This window comes from Thalassophryne amazonica, chromosome 8 (assembly GCF_902500255.1).
Source record: "Thalassophryne amazonica chromosome 8, fThaAma1.1, whole genome shotgun sequence".
Classification (NCBI taxonomy): Eukaryota; Metazoa; Chordata; class Actinopteri; order Batrachoidiformes; family Batrachoididae; genus Thalassophryne; species Thalassophryne amazonica.
Genome location: NC_047110.1, coordinates 20514718 through 20535537, shown reverse-complemented (window position 1 = coordinate 20535537; position 20820 = coordinate 20514718). Strand labels below are relative to the sequence as shown.

Sequence of the window (20820 nt, the reverse complement as noted above, 5' to 3'; positions counted from 1 at the left end):
GCTCAATTTCTCGGATATTCACACGACAGAAAAGCAACCGGAATCCGTCTGAAAGCCGTCCTGAGAGACCAACACCGAGGTGGTTTTGTGCCGCGTCAAGAGCGGCATGGTGGCGCTTCCCTCGGCTTCTTTTTCCATGAAAAAAAAAAAACCTCCTGTAATGGTGGAATGTGCCGGAAAAAGTGCTGATGTCCACGTCTTTTCACAATTCCTGTGCTAGTCAGAGGACATACCGGATCAAGACAGCGCCCAGTTTAGAAATGAACGGCACATTTCACTGTTACAGGAGTTGTTGTCATGGAAAGAGGAACAAAGGTGGAGGAATACTGCCCGTTGCGGTGGAGCTGCATGGCGAAAAGAAACGCTGTGATGAAGCCTCACAGGACATGTTCTGGCATGTTCAGCTCATGCACAATCACAATCGGATAGTCACACGACTGGAAAGGTGGTTTTGTCCCGCGTAATGAACGGCTCCGTGGCGCGTCCCTCGGCTTCTTTTTCCATGAAAAAAAAAAAAACTCCTGTAACGGTGGAATGTGCCGGAAAAAGTGCTGATGTCCACATCTTCTGCCTTTTTGTGAAAGTCGGACGAGGTCCCGGATCAACAAAGCTTTCACGTTGGAAATGATCTGGTTGTTTGTGCGGGGTGTCAGCCTGGTCGGATACTTTTCTAACAGACCTCGTATGCAAGCAATTGAGTCTTACCCATATTAACTTAGTATCCTGATAATTTGCCATATTGCTCAAATGATTTCATCAATTCAGGTAAAGCATATGTTGGTTGTCCTAAATACACTAAAATATCATTTGCATAGCAGGCTAATTTATACTCTGTACCTTTTATAAAGATTCCCTTAAGTTTATTGTTTTGTCTAATGTGCTGAGCCAACGGTTCTAAGTATAATGCAAAAAGTAGAGGTGACCATGCACAGCCCCGTCTGGAGCCTCTTTCCAGAGTAAAGCTCTTTGATAAGGATCCATTTATTTTGATTCTAGCAGTAGGACTGTTGTATAATGCCTGTATAGTTTTAACAACTGTATCATGGAAGCCAAACCTACATAACACCCTATACAAAAAATCCCAATTAACAGAGTCAAATGCTTTTTCTGCATCAACACATCACTATTTCCTTAGTCTTATTTTTTGTATATGAACTATGATGTGTAATGTCTTTCGTATATTATCTTGTGTTTGGCATTGTTGTATAAAACCTGTCTGGTCATTATGTATTAATGTAGGTAGGAACTTCTCTATTCGTCTGGCCATAATCAAGGTGAATAATCGGTAGTCTATGTTAAGAACAGATATTGGTCGATAGGATCCACACTCCATTTTATCTTTGCCTTCTTTTGGTATAGCCGATATGATCGCCTCCTTCCAACTGGGCGGTGTTTGTGCCTTTTTTAAAACCCAATTCAGTGTGGGAAATATAATAGGTGTTAATTCATCTCTAAATTTCTTATACCACTCAGCTGTATAGCCATCTGATCCTGGTGATTTATTTGAGTCTAGTAATTGCATTTATTAATTCCCCTTCTATCAGCAATCATTATTTCATTTTATTCCTCATTTAATGTGGGCAGCTCTAAAGAATTTAGATAAGCATCAATTTGATCTAAATTATCTCCTGGTACCTTAGAATATAAAGTTTTATAAAATACTTCAAATGATTTCTGAATATCACTTAATTTATTTTTTATTTTGCTTGTTCTTGGATCCCTAATTCTATAAATTGTATTTTCTGCCATTTTTTTCTTCAATTTCCAGGCTAGTATCTTCATAGATTTAGATCCACATTCATAATGTCTCTGTTTTAAAAACATTAGTTTCTTTTTAGTTTTTTGTGTGGCTAGATTATTAATTTCATTCCTAATTTTTTAATATCCTCTAATAAATTTTGCTCCAAATTTAATTTGTGTTTTCTCTCCAGTTCCATTAATTTATTTTGCAATTCTTCATTTTTTTGATTCATTATTTTCTTCTTATATGATGAGAATGCAATAATTTTCCCTCTTAATACAGCCTTTAGGGCGTCCCACAGGATGGGGGGTGAGACCTCACCATTATCATTGTATTCTAAATATAGGTTGATTTCCTTTTTAAATTTTTCCTTAAATTGAGAATCATTTAATAAACTTGAATTTAGTTTCCATGTAGTATTCTTTACCTGCAGGCTAAAATCAACATTTAAGTAAATAGGTGCATGGTCACTTAGATCTACTGTCCCAATTCCACAATCTTTTATCTTATCTTTATCTTTTCCAAATGTTAGAAAATAATCGATTCTTGTATATAAGGCGTGTGGGGCAGAATAGTGTGTATAGTCTTCTAATGGGGAAGAAGTTTCTCCATATATCTATTAGCAGTGGTGTCAAAAGTACACACATTTGTTACTTAAGTAGAAGTATAGATACTGCAGTTTAAAAACACTCTGGTAAAAGTTGAAGTATCAACTTGACCTCTTTACTCAAGTAAAAGTGAAAAAGTATGTGCTCCAAAACCTACTTAAAGTATAAAAGTATAAAGTAACCTTTAAAAAAAAAAAAAAAAAAAAAAAAAGGTAGATGCCACTATATGAATTGAAAGCTTAATTTAAAAACTGATTCATTCTACATGTGGCCCAAGACCCAAAACCCAAAATTACCCCCCAACACCACCTGCACGAAAATGTTTCAATTCTAGAAGCTCTGAAATGCAATCTGGGACTATTCCAGACAATAAACTGCAGCGAGTGCAGCATCCATTTAGTGAAGGAAAAAACAAAAAAACACAACTTTCCTTATTCAAATTCATTCCAGTAGTATTCTGCTCTTACTAGGATGCAGCAGTTTTCTAGTTTGGCAGATAGTTCTGGAGAAAATCACTGAAGAAATTAACACAATGAAAATATGGTTTGACCAAAACAAACTGTCATTAAATAAGACAGGGATGAAGTGGAGGTGTAAGAGTCACTAGGTGTTCACAGGAAACACTTATTTATTTATGTATGTATTTATTTACGTATGTTCATTGTTAGTTGCTTTTATATTTTCTGTTGTGTTTCTATTCAGGTTCTTTTTGCCTCTTTCTCTAGAATTGTATATAATAATCATTAGATTATTAATATATAAACAAAAATAAATTTAAGAAATATTACAATTTGAAAACAAATGCACCCGAACGTGATGACAGCTGCAATTGCTTAATGCTACGTTTTAACATTGAAAATGCCATAGACATGCAAATGCGTTAGCGTCGCTCCCATTTTTAAGTTATAAAATACATCCATCAACTGTTTCAGAAGACCATAACAGGTCGGTTTAACATAGAAAAGGTAAATAATACTCACAGAAGTATGCTCTTTAGGGTTTTAGCGGGGGAAAATTAAGCGAAAGAAAGAAATAAACGAAGCAATGGTCGAAGCATTGCTTCAATCTGCAAACCACTGCTTCGATTGGTTCACGGTTCAAAGCAAAGCCGCGCTGCAGAAAAGTTGATTACAGGCGCACATGACGTGAAATATATATATATAAACATTAAACTGAAGCCAAGAGTAACGAGGCTGTTTGTTTTAAAAATGTAAGGAATAGAAAGTACAGATACTTGTGTGAAAATATAATGAGTAGAAGTCAGAAGTAGGCAGAAAAATAAGTAATGGAGTAAAGTATAGATACCTAAAAAGTGTACTTAAGTACAGTAACGAAGTATTTGTACTTCGTTACTTGACACCTCTGTCTATTAGTCCAACGTCCTCGAAAAGTGCCTTTATTTTTTTATGAAGGGACTTTCCTACAAGGTGTTTTTTTATTGGAACTATCTAACTGGGGTTGTAAGTATATATTTAAATCTCCCCTACAGATCAAAATTCCTTCCATTTCCTTTACCATAATATCAGTAATTTTTTGAAAGAAGCTAACATCACTTCCAGGTGGTGCGTATATATTTAATGAAGTGACCAAGTTACCCTCTATCTTTCCTTTTGCTAAAATAAATCTTCCTTCTGTCTCTCATTTCAAAAATCTTTTCAAAATTTAGCCTGTTAGAAATAAGGATAGCGACGACTCTTCTATGTCCTGTTTTATAAGATGAAAAAAATAAATTAGTGAAACCCATGCGTGTAAGTTTTCTATGTTCATTGTCATTTAAGTGAGTTTCCTGTAGGTATACTACATGGGCTTGTTCCTTCTTCATTTTTGACAGAATTTTACTATGTTTGATTGGATTCAACAGCCCATTGACATTATATGAGATGAATTTCACAGTGCCAGTAGTCATATAAATTAATCTGCATATGTAACATTGATATTGTCAAAACAAAAACTAACAAGCCTACTCCCCGAACATTCCCGAACAAAAAAACACACATGAAAAGAAAATAAAACAAGTGTGGCTCCAAGGTTGGGGTCTCTTGGAAATGACCCTGAACTAAGCTAAAGAGAACCTTTAGCTGTGGGGGAAATCCTCTGCTACCTGTAGGGTGAGGGCCCCCAAAGCAGTCTCTGTCCATCATCTGGAAATGGAACATTATATTCCTCCCTTGTGTATATATTCTCATTTGGATGAGGGAGAAGGATAGATGTACCAATAATACAGTTCACACTGATCCATGCATTTTAGCAAGTTTAACTTAATACAGTCTAAATCTGATTCTGTCCAGCTCTCCCACTTATTCAGAACTTATAATTTTCCACCGATTTAAATCAGAGTTTATGATTTTTCTCCTATGAGGGTGGGACTTATCTCCTGAAGACACGCAGTTTCTCTCTGATATTTTTCTCTCGCTCCTCCCCCTTCTCCCTCTGTCTGTGACCTCCCACCGTGTCCCACACAGTGCGGGACAGCTGCTCGGCCAGGCTCTCTCTCTGTGTGACCACAGAGATGGGCAGTCCTCTGTCCTTCATGTCTTTTGGTCGCTTCCACCACTGTCTGGTACGGTCTCGTCTCGTCCTCGTAGAATACTCGTAGTTTAGCAGGAAACGGGGTCTGGTTCTGCTTTAATACTTGCTTTGCCTCGGAGTAATCTTTACGCTTCTGCAGAACTGCTGGGGCGTAATCCTGATCAAAATATACCTGTCTCCCATTCAAAAACACCTTCTTTTTGCCCCATGCCCTCCGCAGAATGTCCTCTTTGGTTGTGTAGCAGAGAAACTTGATTATTATCGACAGCGGTTTGTCCGTATCTCCAGAGGGTCTCGGGGCATGCGCCCAGTGGGCTCTCTCAATGCCAAGCTCCGTGGTGTCGGGGACCTCCAGGGTCTCTCGTAATATTTTCTCAACATAGTCCACCATCGACGGCCCCTCGGCTCCCTCGGGTACATTATACAGCCGTATATTCTCCCGTCAAGATCTTCCTTCGTGTTCGAGCAATTTATCTTCTTGCTGATTCATCACCTTTATCACCTTGTTTAGAATTTGCTCAATATTTTGAACACAGTCTTCCACATTTTCAGTTCGCATGTCCACCTCTGCTATTTTAGCACTGACGTTGGTGAGTTCAGATTTGATTTCGTCCAGTTGCTGTCCCTCGTCTTTATGAAAGTTCTGTATCTCTTCCAAAACTTTTGCTAAGCTAGCCACGTGAGTCGGCGTTAGCTTCTTCATCGCGTACCTGTGCAGAGGAGCTGCTTGCTGTATTTTGTCCATTGTCAGACTCTACAGCTGAGTTTTTCTTTTGTCCATCCTTTTTCCCCATCTTCGCCTCATCAACACTTTCTAGTATTTGTCGAAAATGTCCTATTTGGCTATGATATGAGGCGAGATTAATAATTCGTTGTGGAGAGGTTACTTTAGGCTGCCATTCGGTGTGGTGACGTCACCGGAACCCCCGCAAGTAGTTTTTCCAATACAGGAGGTGTCTTGAAACTGTTATTAACCAACAAAGGCTATTGTACAAAGTATTAAATAAATTCTAGTAAGCGTATTCAATATTTTAATCCCTGTGTCATTCGATTTTATTACACATACAGTGAGGCAAATAAATATTTGATCCACTGTCGAGTTTGCAAGTTTTCCCACCTACAAAGAATGGAGAGGTCTGTAATTTTTATCAGAGTTACACTTCAACCTTGAGAGACAGAATCTAAACAAAAAAATTCAGAAAATCACATTGCAGAGTGGCAGAGGTAGATTGGATTGTATGTTATCCATGGCAGCAGGATGTAGCGATGTTTTCCAGGCTGGGCAGAGGGGAGTGGTGATCTTTAGGTCAGTGTTTATGACCCTCTACACCACCTTCCTATCCTCACCCGTGGAGCCTGCGTACCGCACACCCAGACATTATGTCAGTATGGGCTCCACCGACGAGTGATAGAAGGCCAGCAGCACCTTCGTGTTGAGGTTGTTCTTCCTGAGGACACGCTGGAAGTGTAGCCACTGCTGAGTCTTCTTAACCACACCCCTGATGTTGGAGGTCCAGGTGTGGTCTGCAGAGATGTGGATACCCAGAAAGCTGAAGGTGGTAATGGTTTCCACCTGTTCTCTATTTATGAGGAGGGGGGTGAACAAGAATGATCTTGGGGGAAAAAAGCTGCATGAGTGCCACATAGCACCAAACTGGGAGGCAGTGGCACAGCAATGCAGGCCCCACAGCTGCAGCAAGCGCCACAGAACAGAGGGCATCTCCCCTCCTGTGGGAAACATGCACAGCAACACATTCAGGATGTAGTTTGCAGTTTTATCATGTCAGTGTCAGAAAGCTCAATGCAATGCTTTCAGCTTCTATATTCTAGTGATCAAGTGCTCATTTCTGTGCATCATGACACAGCTGCTGCTCAATGGTTCTTGAGCCAATGGGTAGAATCGCAGGGTGCGTTCAGTCAAAGAGCAGACTGTCATGGTGCAACTTTTACCTCCCATTTCATTTCTTTGTGTTGTTTCACACCTCAGGGATTTTGCAGAAAAAGTTTACTTCAAGGTCACTATGAACTGACGTGCTGAGCACATGACAGTGAAAGCAGAAAATCGTTTCTGTCTCACCGACTGACCAACACTGTGTCATGCTGACTGACAGCAGAGTCTGGTTAGTCGACCTAAAAGCGATACAGAAATGCACTTCATCAGTGCATCACTCGCCTTTTCTTGTACCCATAACCATTTGAACATAATTTCATAGTTTCATGTCATTTGAACTGGATGTCCAAAATGAGTGCATCTCAGACCCGTCAAATTTAAACAAATGAATTTCACCAAAACCCCTTAAGGACCACCCACTTTACCTAGCAGAATATTGATGACTGCAATTTAGTATGGCCTGGCAACCATAGTTTGTCAGCATCCTGCTTAACCTACTTTTAAGGGGGTCACATGGTCACAGAGCATTCAAATGCAAATCTGTCCAAGATTTTGGTCCAGAGAGCGAACAACTTGCACTGTGTGTGAGCGAGAGAACAACCCCCAATCTCAATTCTTTTTTGTACCCCTTCCCCTTCCCCTTGGCCCTACCCCTACCACTACGCCTACCCCTTTAAAACAAGGGGTAAGGTTTAGGGGTATGCCGCCAGCCCTATGAATTGAGACACCCTCCGCCTTAGGAGAAAAAAAAAACTGCCCGTGTAAAACTGCCTGTTTGTTAACATGGCAACTGAAATGCAACTTGTTGCAGTAGCCTGTTTGCTCTTTTTATTTTCTCACCTTTCTGCATAAATGCAAAGAAATAGAAGTCGCAGATTTCTTCGACACATCGCAATCATGTCATGTTAATTTAATTGATTTGTAATTTATAATATTGATAGTATTAATAATTAATTAGTAATTAATGTTAATACTAATAATTAATAATAGTAATTAATATTTTTGATTAATCATTGATTGATTTGTAATTAATGAATTAATTAGCAATTAAAATAAACCCTTGAAATATATCAGTCTGTGTGGAATGAATGTATACATTAGACAAGTTTCACTTTTTGAATGGAATTACTGAAATAAATCAAATTTTTCATGATATTCTAATTAAATGACCAGCACCTGTATGTATGTTATGGGCTGCATCGAGTTCTGTTAACCTTATATTTCTTTTTCAAATTCTCCCATTTTTTTGCATCCAGCCCTATTTCCTTGACAAATAATATCAGTCTATTAGGACATCAGGTTGTGTGTTATATACATGTGTATATATATTTTTCAGCTTACTCCCACTGGTGAAACTTCTCATTTTATGCCTGAAAGCTTATTAGGAGATGAGTGTGTTCAGGCTCCCTGTTTGTTTACTAAATACAGACACGTTACAGACCTTGAAATCCAACAGCAGGGATTGAGATTATCCAAAGATTTCTGAACATACAAATTAACGTGCTTATCCTTTATCACGATTTTCTTCATTGTGAGATATAAAAGTGTCTTATCGTAGCGTTCGTGTATATAGGCATTGTAACGCCACAGCGCACAAGCAAAGTTAGGATATTCTTCAGAACGGCAATATACGCAACATGCATCCAGCAGCATACATGATACTGTCATAGGCAATTGCCTGTAAAGGTTTTGGCAAGTTATAACTTTGTAAACAGTGTAATTTGTAATGAAAGCCGCTTTCATGTGTGCGGCTCTGGGCGCCATGTTTTGGGCGCCATGTTTGTTTTTTGGAGATAGCAGTAAGCTCCTCCTACCCCTCCAAATGGAGTGTGCATCCAGATTCACTCTGTTTGGAGGGGTTTGTAGCCCTTCACCTACCCCTCCGCCTCGCTCCAAAAACAGAATTGAGACACCCTTCTGTCTCTCGTGCCTGCGCAAAACGGAGGGTAAGGGTAAGGGCTGAGGAGTAGAATTGAGATTCAGCCTAATCCAGCCTCAGTGTCCTCCTGAGACCGTGCAACCACAATCCCGACAGTCTTTTTTAAAGTACTTCCAGTTCAAGGTCAGGTCTACCCAAAAATATATGGTGGGGACATTCCAAGGTGTCAGCTGTACTCAAGTAGGGGTCAATAAAGGGTGAAGGAGAGGTGATGGTATAGTGGTTAAAGTGGGTTTCAGACAAGAGGATCTCGAAATCAAATTCCCGTCAGACCAGAAAATCACTACCGGTCCTTATGCAAGGTTCTAAATTTAAAGTTGATTCCGATGTCAAGTCATATGCGGCAGCATGTTGACATCCAGGTGTGTGTGTGTGTGTGAATAACTAAATGTGAGGCAACATTGAAAAGTGCCTTGAGCTTCTTATTCAGACAGAAAATCGCTATATAAATGCAGTCCACAGACGTCCAATCATTTTGAGAAGAATATTTAATGAAACTGAATTATTATTATTATTGGTTGCGCTAATAGGAATCATAATGGAATAACTGTGTTGAATGCTTGGTGTCTAAAGTAACAGTCAAACAAGATCAAAGTTCATTGGATAGATCACATACGTACTGTATGGTATCCCGTAAAGTGATAACTCATCTTAACAGATGGCACAAACCATTTCTTTTCAAAGCCTTATTAGCTCAACCAATAACGCGCATCACTTTTTACCGGAATTGGAGTAACTAACTTCTGACCCCTGTGCAAACTGAAATTGACCTTTGTCACCATTTTTACTGTAATGGAGCTATGAGGCAAACATAACAGATAGTCCAAACTATAGCTTTTTGGCATCTGATCAGACGATGTGGGGTCATCCGACCTGGGTTTGTTTGTTATCGATTCTGTGCTGTTTCGGGTCTTATTTGTTATGTGCACCACTGTTCCTCCTGCCTTGTGTCTACGTGTGTGTATTCGCTCCTGTGTCTGTCATTTGATTGTGTCCAGTGTGTGTGTGTGTGCGTTTATCTGTCTCCTTTATCTGTGGTTCTTCCTGATCTTTGTGATGTTTATTATCAGTGTGATCTGTGACCTGGTTTTGCTATATGTCTTGCGTGTTCTTTGTACTCTTATTGTTGTCGGGTTGATTTTTGTTCCCCGTTGCGTTTGTGGTTATCGTGGCTCCCTGCTCGTATGTAGAATTATTAATGTATGGTGTCGTCCAAATTTGTTTTTTGGTTTATTTGATCATTGGTTGTATTGATTTTTATTTATCGTATGGTCTTTTAGTTCTCTACTCTCGGTCATTGATCAAATTTGGCAACATTGAATTTGTTTGTTCTGTTAGATTATTACACGTGTAGCCTTAGTTCCAGTGTCGCACCTGTTGTGTGTCTTGTCTAATTAGTATCTGTGCTCTTTGGTTTCTGCTTCACTGTGGTATGAAGTACTCTGACTCTTAGCCGTTAGTTTTGTAGCTTTGATTATTTTTGTCATTCCCTCCGTTTTTCGTATCACGTTTTATTTTCTGCATGTGGATTTTTGGAGTGTGTGGTTATTTCCTGCCTTTATCCCTCGGGTCCTTCCTTCATGGTTTGAGACTGTGGTTCCACGTTTTAGATTTTTGTACTCACGATTACCGTTTTGTTGGTGGTTGCACAATAAATCACCTTTTGTTAAATTATTCCTCCTGTCTTGGCTGCCCTGAATATTTGGGTTCCCTTTGTGACTGTAACAGTAAATTGTAACATATCGGCCCCTGTGTAATTCTTCATTGATATTTTGTATGAAAAACCTGCTTGCTAACATAGTATTAGGGGCCTTTCACACTGAACACGTCGGAAGCGTCAAAAATCGGTCTAAAAAGCATTATTTTCAATGAAGACGCGTTGCTTTTTAGATGTGTCAGAAGCGTCGCGTCAAAAGCCGAGCTAAACCAACGCTTCTGACGGAAGCGCGCATTGCCGCTTGTCGGCAGAATGACGCGGTTAAAGTTCAACACAATCCAACTTTTGCCGCTCTGAGCTGTGACGTAGCTTCGCGCTGTCCAATAGGAACGACGCGTCGGGCCAAAAATCCTTGGAAATGTTTTTTTTGTTTGTTGTCAAAATTTCTGATTACTGTTAAAAAAAAAGTTCAGAACACTTGTAATTAAAATAGCTAAATAAATCAATAAATGGTTCTTTAGAAACCTTTCATTTGTAAATTAAAACCACCTGTTATTTCAGATTAGATAATTTCTTGTTTAAAATAAGGAACCTCGGACATTTATTTTGAGACAAATAAAAAAAACATGGAAACTTGTACATTTTTTTTTTTTTTAAGTCTGGTAGATTATTTATATCTCATTTCAACCAGAAAAACAGACACTGTAAATAAATACAAATGTTTATTATAAATGCAACAGGAAATAATTTAACAATGACTGCAGTGTGATTGTAAAGTAGGATTTCTGTGACATAAACCTCATGATGAATTTTTTTTTTATATAGTCATTTCAACTTGTAATTTCGTCAAAATATGTAATTGCCTTTAATGTTGTTATCAGGACAGAGTCATTTCTAAAATATGAATTTGAGCGCAATAAGTGGAGAGCTTCTACTTGTGCAAATGTCTTTTGACTTTGATTCCTGGACATTTTTAATGATGCGTTCATTTATTGTTAAAATATAAAATTAAACAGCTTTTTAAAAAATAATAAAATAGTTGCTGTTGAAAGAGCCTTTTATTTAGAAGCAAGTGATGTTATGCTGAATTCTCGGAACCCGATGAAGGTCTCTTCTGCAGCTGTGAACTCTGGTGGTGTTGCTGAAGACACTTTTATCCTATTTTGAAGAGCAGAGATGTTTTCTTTCGACTGGACTTCATGGTGTTCAGCTCATCAATGGAAGTTTGGTTGTCTGCACAGCAAATGTTCCTGATTGGGACAAATAAAAATATTTATTTAAATATAAAGAAACACTAGTTTATACATAAAAAAGGAAAAAAGAAAAAAAAAAACAGAAAAAAAACTGGGAAAAAACTAGGAAAAAGTAAAACGCCCGAAAAAAAAAAGAAAAAAAAAAAGTTATTTAAAGTTGAGCTTTTGTGGTCTCCGAAAAAAGCTGTAGCTTTATTTGGTAAAAATAAAAAAAGACTGAGCCATTTACAAATTAAAGCGTTCACTCAGATCAACTATGCTAAAAGGCTAAGCTAACATTAGCCGATCATTAAACCTTCACAGCAGTGCAAACGTCACGTTTTATTTTAATAATATTCTCACCTCGATAAAGCTGCAGAACTAAACTCTGTTAGTCAAACTGGGACTTCGCATATATCCAAAAAGTGGGAGATTTCGGACTGAGTGGGTTTGCTCCATCACCCCGGCTGCCTGCCTCGGTCTGCCCAGGAATAATGCCTGAAGGCCGGCTTCTCCGTGCGGGTCGGCCCGTTGTCGCGGTTCGATCGATATCCCACCAAGTTGTCAGTCCTCCCTCGGTTGGCATCACTCTGAAAAGTAGTTGAATAAAAAGCTTCTCCCAGTAGGGTGATTGGAAAATCATTCTACTGCTGTTTTATAAAGCTTTTTTGTGATTCAGGCAACTCAAAATCAAGATGGCGATCGCTGAACTTTTTTCAGGTTGTGGAAACAGCCAGAGTGTGACGTAGCAATCTCTGCCCCCTTGCCGCTTCCGAAGCGAAGCGTCTGACGTCACGACACGTTGGAAATGCATCCGACGGATTGGAAAGCCTTGACGGATTGGCCTGACGTGTTCAATGTGAAAGGCCCTTTACTTTATATAAAGTTACCCCATTACAATGTCAAACACTGGAAATCATACAGACTTTTCACTCACACTTAAACTCTTTGATTGGGAGAAAGCAGAAAGGTTGATCAACTTTTACGTATCAGTCACTCAATTTTTTTATTCCACATAACACCAAATGGAATATTAATAGAGGACAGAGTGTGACAGGGTGTGAAGTAAACACCTGAATGAGTCCTTCCATCTTTGACTCCACAAACAGTATCTTTGCAATGCTACATTAACAAAGTGGCTGGACAATTTTTGTAATCATGACATACCTGCACAAGGTCCTTTCTGTCCAAGTCCCATTTTTTAATGCCATTATCTCGGGAGCCACTGAAGAGGATGTCACCTTGGACCACAAGTGACTCAATGCCATCATAATGGGGTGGCTCAAAGTTGTGAGTAGGACTAATGCTCCCCAGGGAGCCTTCAGCCACTTCAAACAGCTGTGACAGAAACATTTTCAAAAAACCATGGTACATTACGCTCTACATTTTGATTTACAGAGTTTTTAGCTGGAAGTATTTCACTTCTAGCAGCTCTATATTTTATAGCAATTTAGAAAAACAATATTTTATCATGCCTTTTGGGCCATGGCTCATAGGACATCATCTCAGATCTGCTAGAATAAAATGTCTGGCTGTAAACACACCTTGATGTAGTGATCCTTGGACCCTGTGATCACCAGGTCTTGATTGTTTCCTGACTGATCCACAGTCAGACACATTACTGGACCAAGGTGACCAGTGAGTTTCCCTGTGAATGCAAACCTGATAAAAAGACAATTTGTCAATAATTTGTGTAAATAATTCAGCACAATCTCAAAAACAAGCCTAACAAGAGATCAATTAGAATGACAGATACTGAAGTATAGTTCTTCTCACCAGATGAATCAATCATGTGCCAAGCTTTGCTCTGTCAACACAGCTACTACATATACGCATGGAAAAACTAAAGTGAGCGCTCTGCGATGCTTCCAATTTTTTCTTTTTTTCTTTTTGCAATTTCTGACATTTTAAAGCTTTTTTGTAACTCGGTAAAAAGTAAAAAAAAAAAAAAAAAAAGTCAAATGGAAAAATTATTCTATAGAAACAATACACTAAACCTTCTGCTCAGTCTGCTCCTGGGACCTCATTTATCAAAAGTCCATACACACAAATTTGTGCTTAAGTTATGTCAGCTACCTGGGTAAGACTTTGGCAAACCCATTTATAGCACCAAAGCAGTTTACCCACATGAATAAAGATGTATTTTTAATAAAGATTTTCTAAATACATTAATTTTTTCAGGTTTAGAGTTTATTTCTCTACAGTGTTGTAGAAAAATGCCTGAAAGCTGAGACTGAACATTTTGATATGCAGCACATGGTCAGCATACTAAAAACAGTTCCTTAAAAGGGGGTATTACTCAAAGTATGGAAAAAAATCAAGGAACTATCCCTGCATCTCAGGGGGCTAAAACATTTACACAACATCAATTTAACAGGAAGCTGACAAACCTGTATGTGGATTAAGATGAACATTGCAAGTGTACAAACTTTTCCAGAATATAACATCTTGTTTATTATAAAACCAACACTGTATCAGAGGATTACCCTAAACCTTCAGAACACAGAATATTAATTATGAACAAAAACACAGAATTCATCCTCCTCATCCTCCTCATTCATTCTCCTCATCCAGGAGACGATGCACTCGATTATTCCGGCACAAACACGACTGAGTGAATGTAAACCTCATGATGGAGCACAAGTTTTGTCAGGGTCTGCAATGGCACTTCAGACAAAACGCCTGTCAGCGTGACCTTTAAGGAGTACTGCAGTAATGTAGAAACTTCAGATGGTGATGAGGAAACATGGATGCAATGCTCTGAAAACTAATTTTTCAGCATCCAATTCACAAAGCAATTTACAGTGTGTCCAAGCAGGTCATATTGATCTCATGCACTGACAGTTAAGTGTTTTTATTTTCCTGAGAGGAGCAACAAAAATTTATCAAAACTAATAGAGACTGACAGGTTTTTAAATTAGATGAGCCGTTATAATGTGCAGAAAAAACTAATTGGGTTGTCAACAAACTCATTTATTTTGTGTGAAGAAGTCATTTTTTACCACCATGTTCTATTATCATTTCTAAAATGCATATGTTTGGTGCTATAAATAGCTTAACAGGTAAACAAGCCAAGATGGTTGAAGTCTATTTGTGCCTGTGTGTGGCTAGCAGTTGACTGGCCCGCATGCGATCTGTTGACACACTGGTGAGCTTATAGCAAGCGCCACTTTGTTTCCCTAGCAGAACTCGCTGTAAGCTCTGTGCGGAAACACACATCTGCTTTCCACAATACAGCAAAATAATAAATACATAAATAAAATGCAATAGCATACTGTCCAATTCTTCATCTGTCGGGGCTTCCAGAGCTGCTAAAAGATATATCCCCATGAACACCAATGGGTTTATGGCATACTGGATAGCTTTTATAAAAAGGTAGTGCTGTCCTTCAATATGTACAGGGTAAGAATGCACAGTAAATAGCACACAAATACACAGTACATGACGTCAGTCACACAGTGGGACAAAATAATGAATGTCACTTGACATACAATCCACCAATGAAATGACAAGGTGGAAGGAATCATGGAGAAATACGTGAAGATTTTCAAAGAAATCCTCAAGCAGTCAGAAGCAAAACTGGGTCTGGGATGTGGCTTTGTCTTCCAACACGACAACAAACAAAGACATACATGGCTCCTGGTGAAGAACTATCTCCAGAAGACCAAAGCAAACGTTATCGACTGGCCTGCACAAAGTCCTGACTTGAATCCCATTGAAAATTTACGGGGCGAACTGAAGACCAAGGTCCATGCCAGAAGACCATCCAATCAAGAGGAGCTTGAGAGATTCACCAAAGAATGGGGATTGGGCTGGCATCCCTCAGGAGACATGTCTGAGATGTGCTGAAAACTACAACAAATGACTGCAGGCTGTTTTCCAGCAAAAAGGACACACAGTTGACCATTATCATCGGGGGGAGCTAATTATTTTGACCTTGGTAGTTTTTTAAATAATTCTATAAAATACTGTAAGCATCCAAAATAACACTAGGATGATTAGAAATGCTGTGATGAAAATTCCTTGCTCTGTGAAAAAAGCACTTAGGAAAATTTTGAAGAAAATGTTAAATCTCATATGGGACTAATAAATTTGTCCTCGTGTCACAGGTAATGCAGCTGATTTTTTATAGAACAGTAGCCTTTAACATGAAAACAATAATCTGTCCCAAACTGAGCTGAGACACATGAATTCAGTGGACGGCAACAAAATAGAGAGAGCTGTTGAGCCAAAACACAAACTTTTAAAAGTTCCCACACAAATCTGTGTCAACACCAAGGTTAAAAGTTTTGATCCAGTGGTTTAGTGTGCATCTATATCTAAATTTTGCTGTTGCTCTCCTTACCTTCGGAGATCCCAGACTCGAACAGAGTTTCCAGCGGCGGCATACAGAACTGTGCCACTGGGATTGAGCGCTATCTGGTTGATCTGGTTCTCCCCTGATGGGATGGCAACCGTTCGGCTGGTAGTGGATGCACAAACATCTCCAACATTAATCTGACCGGAGGACCTGAGGATGGAACATTTACAGTACAGGGTTAATTGTACCGACGTTTACAGCAAGTCAACACATTGTAAGACATTCAGACTTAAAAACAGACCAAGGCTGTTGCCAAAGATACATCAAACAATGAAGAGATGCATCATAAACTACAAAATATTTTGGACTCTTTAGAACAAAGAAATAGAAATTTGCTACTCCAAGCCGCACCCTGTTTAGTGAAGGAAAGAGGGAATGTCTCTATCCCTTTCCCATGTTAGCATGTGGCTCAGAAAATAATCCAGCATGTCTCTCAGCCAGCAGGACTCCAGCTGTGGACCTGTTACATATGTCGCAGGAGTCTCAATAAGATGACGTGCACTAAAATTTTGATTAGAGAGATAAATTTTAATTAGTGATATCAATTCAACACCTAAAGTCAGAACTGTCGAATTTTGGAGAGTCTCACCACGAAACCTTAAAATTAATATTAATATGATTTAAGACATTAAAGTAAATTAAAGTGGTCACGGGGTGCTTGGCCACACTTCTATGTCACATAGAGTTACAATGTTGTTCTAAATATGTAATGTTGGTATATATTACAAACAGCAAGTCTTTAAACATGCTTAAAATTAAAGTTTTTGATATTTTTGCTTTAATATACCAATTAAAACTGCAGCATCCTGAGGTGCATGAATGAATAAACTTTATTTTTACCATATATTAACAGCATGCAATGGTACACCTCCCTCACAGTTTAGAAACTCAAAAGCAAGATTCTGTTGATACAACCACACTCACGTTAATGTTCGAATGCACTTTGCAGAGTCCCGGATGTCCCAGACTTTGATGTAGGATGTGGAGACGGTGAAGACCAAACTGGAACTGTAGCGGACTGATACCACATTGTTTGGATGACCAGCTAGGGACATTATCTCCTGACCAGTCACCAGGTTCCACACCTTACAGGTCCGGTCTGTAACACCAAAAAAGAATGCTAGAATCTTAAGCATGCGACAAACCTCGTTTGTCAATTCCTGCAATCTGTAGGAAGCACACAAACAAAACTATAGTGGAACAGAGCACTGCTCAACAATGGACCTGGAACATTAACTTGTAGAAAGATGGTCTTTGGGTTAATTGCTATTCCTAATGTTATTTAAATGACAAGAGAAGGCAGAGGAGTAGTAGGAAGAGCAGTGGTAGCAGAGCCTTAGTAACCATGTCCACGGGGATAAATGAGGGCATCAATCTCTTCAAGAAGCATTTATGTTTATTATTCAGGGTTCTTTACTTCCTTACTGAAGTAAGGAACTATCTGCTGCTTGTCATCGATACAAACACAGTAACAGTGCTGCAGCAATTACACCTTAGTGCTGTGTTTGATTATGATCATCATACTGTTGAAAAGATCTAAAAATTACTTTGGAAGGTCTGGTCAGGTTCTCTCAGTGGATGATCCATTTATTAGGAAGTGTCAGGAAAGATGACTTTAAGCTTGCTTTCAGCTTGTTTTCATCTTGGAATATAATACGAGCCATGGAATTAATATACATGCTGTTGGATTAAACTGCACAGTGTTTGGTACCTTACAGGAGTAAGTGAGGTTATACCGGACTTTTCCATTGCAAATGGGGAGGCCCATGGAATGAACTCAGTGGTGAAGACGATGGAATATGTCTAAGAATGATTCTAACATGACAAGTATGATCAAATGAAGTATTAATGTGTTAAAATTAAGAGTTGATTAGAAAAAGTATGTTACAAATAACAAATGAAGTATTAATGTGTTAAAATTAAGAGTTGATTAGAAAACGTATGTTACAAATAACAAATGAAGTATTAATGTGTTAAAATTAAGAGTTGATTAGAAAAAGTATGTTACAAATAAGTGAAATGAATGATTATATGAGTTGTTTTTCATAAAGAGTGCAGAGTCAGAGAAAAACGAGGAAGTGAAGATGATGTCGCAAGCAGGGCAAGAAAAGCTGATGTTAAACAACTGATCAAATGATTAAGATGTTGGTAAAATATAAAATGAACAATAAGGAATGAAAATGTTTGTATATGATCATATGAATTGTTTTTATGTGAAAGAGTTGTAATGAAATGATTGAATATGATTGATGTGATTTTAAAGAAATGATTTAAGAGAATGAATTCTCAGAAAAGTTGAAGTGTTAATAGAAAAGAGGAACTTGAGCAATAAGTTACTGGTAAGGAGCTGCAGAAATTTCCAGTAAGCAGAAGGAGAAGGGAGGAGGTTTTGAGTCAACAGCATCCCCATGGTAACCAAGATCATCTGAAGACAACAAGAGTCAAGCACATATATAAACTGTGAAACACCAGGAAACGGGGTTATTCTTCCAGGGAGAGGTGCTGTTGCCACTTCTCCCCTGCTACGAGGAGATCACAAGACTTGACCATCTTGTGAGCATCAATTGGAATCGTGGAGTGAGAGGATTGGAGCCATAAAGATCGTTTGAGTTTTCAACTCCCACTCAGGCCGTCCAGTCACGGAGTAGCAGAACATTGGAGAATAATCACTGGCCTTAAGTCTGAGTGGGGAATGTTCAATGATTTCTCTCTCAAGGAACATCACCGCATACCAGAATGGATTAGATCAACTTTTGGTTGATTGAAGAAGGAATAAACTCTTATGTGGATTAACTTCCTGAAGGATTACAACATCACACAAGGATCGTGGTCAGCTAACGATTAATAGCTGATGAAGAGGAAATCAAATTCATCGAACTGGGGACCCTAACCTCAAAAACCTCCTTCCCTCACTCCTAGAAACAATTGTTAAGAAGTCAATCCAGTCCCAGTCAAAGTAAGATCAGTCAGAATTATTGAATTAAAAACAAAAATCTCTGCCAATCATTATTCTAATTATACTTGAATTACTGTTGTGAAATTATCACCATATAATCTATGTTGATTATGTTATTGGCACTTTCAAAACCTGCTATAAATTTCCAAGCATGCAGTTAAAGTGTTAAAGCTCGGACATTGGATTATTGATGCTTCTTAAGGTGTAAAAGTTAAAGTTTATTGGGTGTACAACATCAAAAAAGGCTCTAAAAGGTTAGTCTGGTTTTTTAATGAAAATAACATCCTGGGGACTCGCTGTACGAGTCACTAAATTCAAAATCTAGCAACATTCCAAAAGCCCTGATCCATAAGAGGAGAGCTGCAGTTAACGGGCGTGGCCGGTTCGTATCCTGGTTCCAGAAAAGGCTATTCGACCGGGGTGCGAGATCAGCTTCAGCGGGGTGGATGTCCGGATGGAGGCAGTGAGCAGCTAGACGAATCTCCTCGCCACCAGCTTGAACAGCCTTTGTGCAGCCCTGCCGGGTAATACCCGTGGAGACACGAAGGTCAGACCCTAGAGACGGAGAGCTGGTTTTGTACACAAACACACTCATCGGAGGGTGAGCGTGTGCCGTGTATCTAAAAAAGCGGGATCTGACAGAAGACAGTATAATTCTCATCACGCAGTATCTACATTTTTTTCAGGGGGAAATATAGTGTGCCACGGGGTTCTGCTCTAGGCCTACTATTGTAGTACTGTACTGTGTACTTTGGCAACCACACATGATGGTCCAAAAGAAAAACATGCCATGGAAAAAGTGCACATAAATGCACGCAGCACTGCTGTGTGTAAGTTGTAACTATGGTAGGAGCTTGTTGATGGCATGGGGCTGCACTGCATAAATTGAATGCACGCTGAAAATGTCTGAAATGCAATCTGTCATATTTCATCTTGAGGTACATCACAAGGTGTGATAAAGACAGAGACACACATTTGCACTTGATGACAGACACCTCAGACACCTCTACAATGCACACCACTGAGAAACATCCCCACAGCATGATGCTGCCACAACAATGCTTCACTGTAGGGATGGTGCCTGTTTTCCTCCAAACATGACACCTGGTATTCACGCCAAAGAGTTCAATCTTTGTCTCATCAGACCAGAGAATTTTGTTTCTCATGGCCTGACAGCAATCAGGTGCCTTTTGACAAACTCCAGGCAGGCTGCCATGTGCCTTTTACTGAGGAGTGGCTTCCATCTGGCCACGCTACAGTACAGGCCTGATTGGTGGATTGCTCGTTGTCCTTCTGGAAAGTTCTCTCTCCACAGATGAATGCTGGAGCTCTGACATAGTGACCACCAGGATCTTGGACACCTCCCTCAATAAGGCCCTTCTTGCCCAATCGCTCAGTTTAGATAGGTGGCCAATTCTAGGACAGGGCTTGACAATAAGGCAATTTATGCACTGGCCCACAGGGCCAGTAGAATCTGAAAGTTACTGGCCCGGATGAAAATATCACTGGCCCATACTTTCACGCCTGTGCCGAACCGGGGGGTAACTGATAAGAATTTTTTAAATCAACACTCAGACATTAGAATTGGGTTTCCTTAATGTAAAAACACTTGAAAACAAACACAAAATTCTTATACTACATGATAAAAACCTTAAAGTGAGTAAACTTTGAAAAAAATGTCGGTAGGTAACTGATAGGAATTTTTTCAACACTCAGACATTAATACAAAAATAAATTTATTTCTTGATCATTTACAAAATTAATATGTTAAATTTCATAAACCAAGTTCCCTTGCTAATGTTGTCACCGTGGGGTTTCCACAAGGGCATACTGATTAGACTTTTAAACTGGCGTATGAAATCATACCACATTGTCTACCAGGACATGGTATATTTATACTTACTTGT

The 20820-nt window shown here is 39.0% G+C and overlaps 1 protein-coding gene across 1 annotated transcript in view; it reads right to left on the bottom strand.

The window, feature by feature from the left end:
- The window catches only part of LOC117515332 (kinesin-like protein KIF21A), a 249863-nt gene that overhangs the window by 10976 nt on the left and 218067 nt on the right, over window positions 1–20820 (bottom strand). The window contains 4 exon segments of the mRNA XM_034175837.1: window positions 12765–12935; window positions 13142–13259; window positions 15943–16107; window positions 16882–17056. Coding sequence (XP_034031728.1) covers window positions 12765–12935; window positions 13142–13259; window positions 15943–16107; window positions 16882–17056 — 629 coding nt within the window.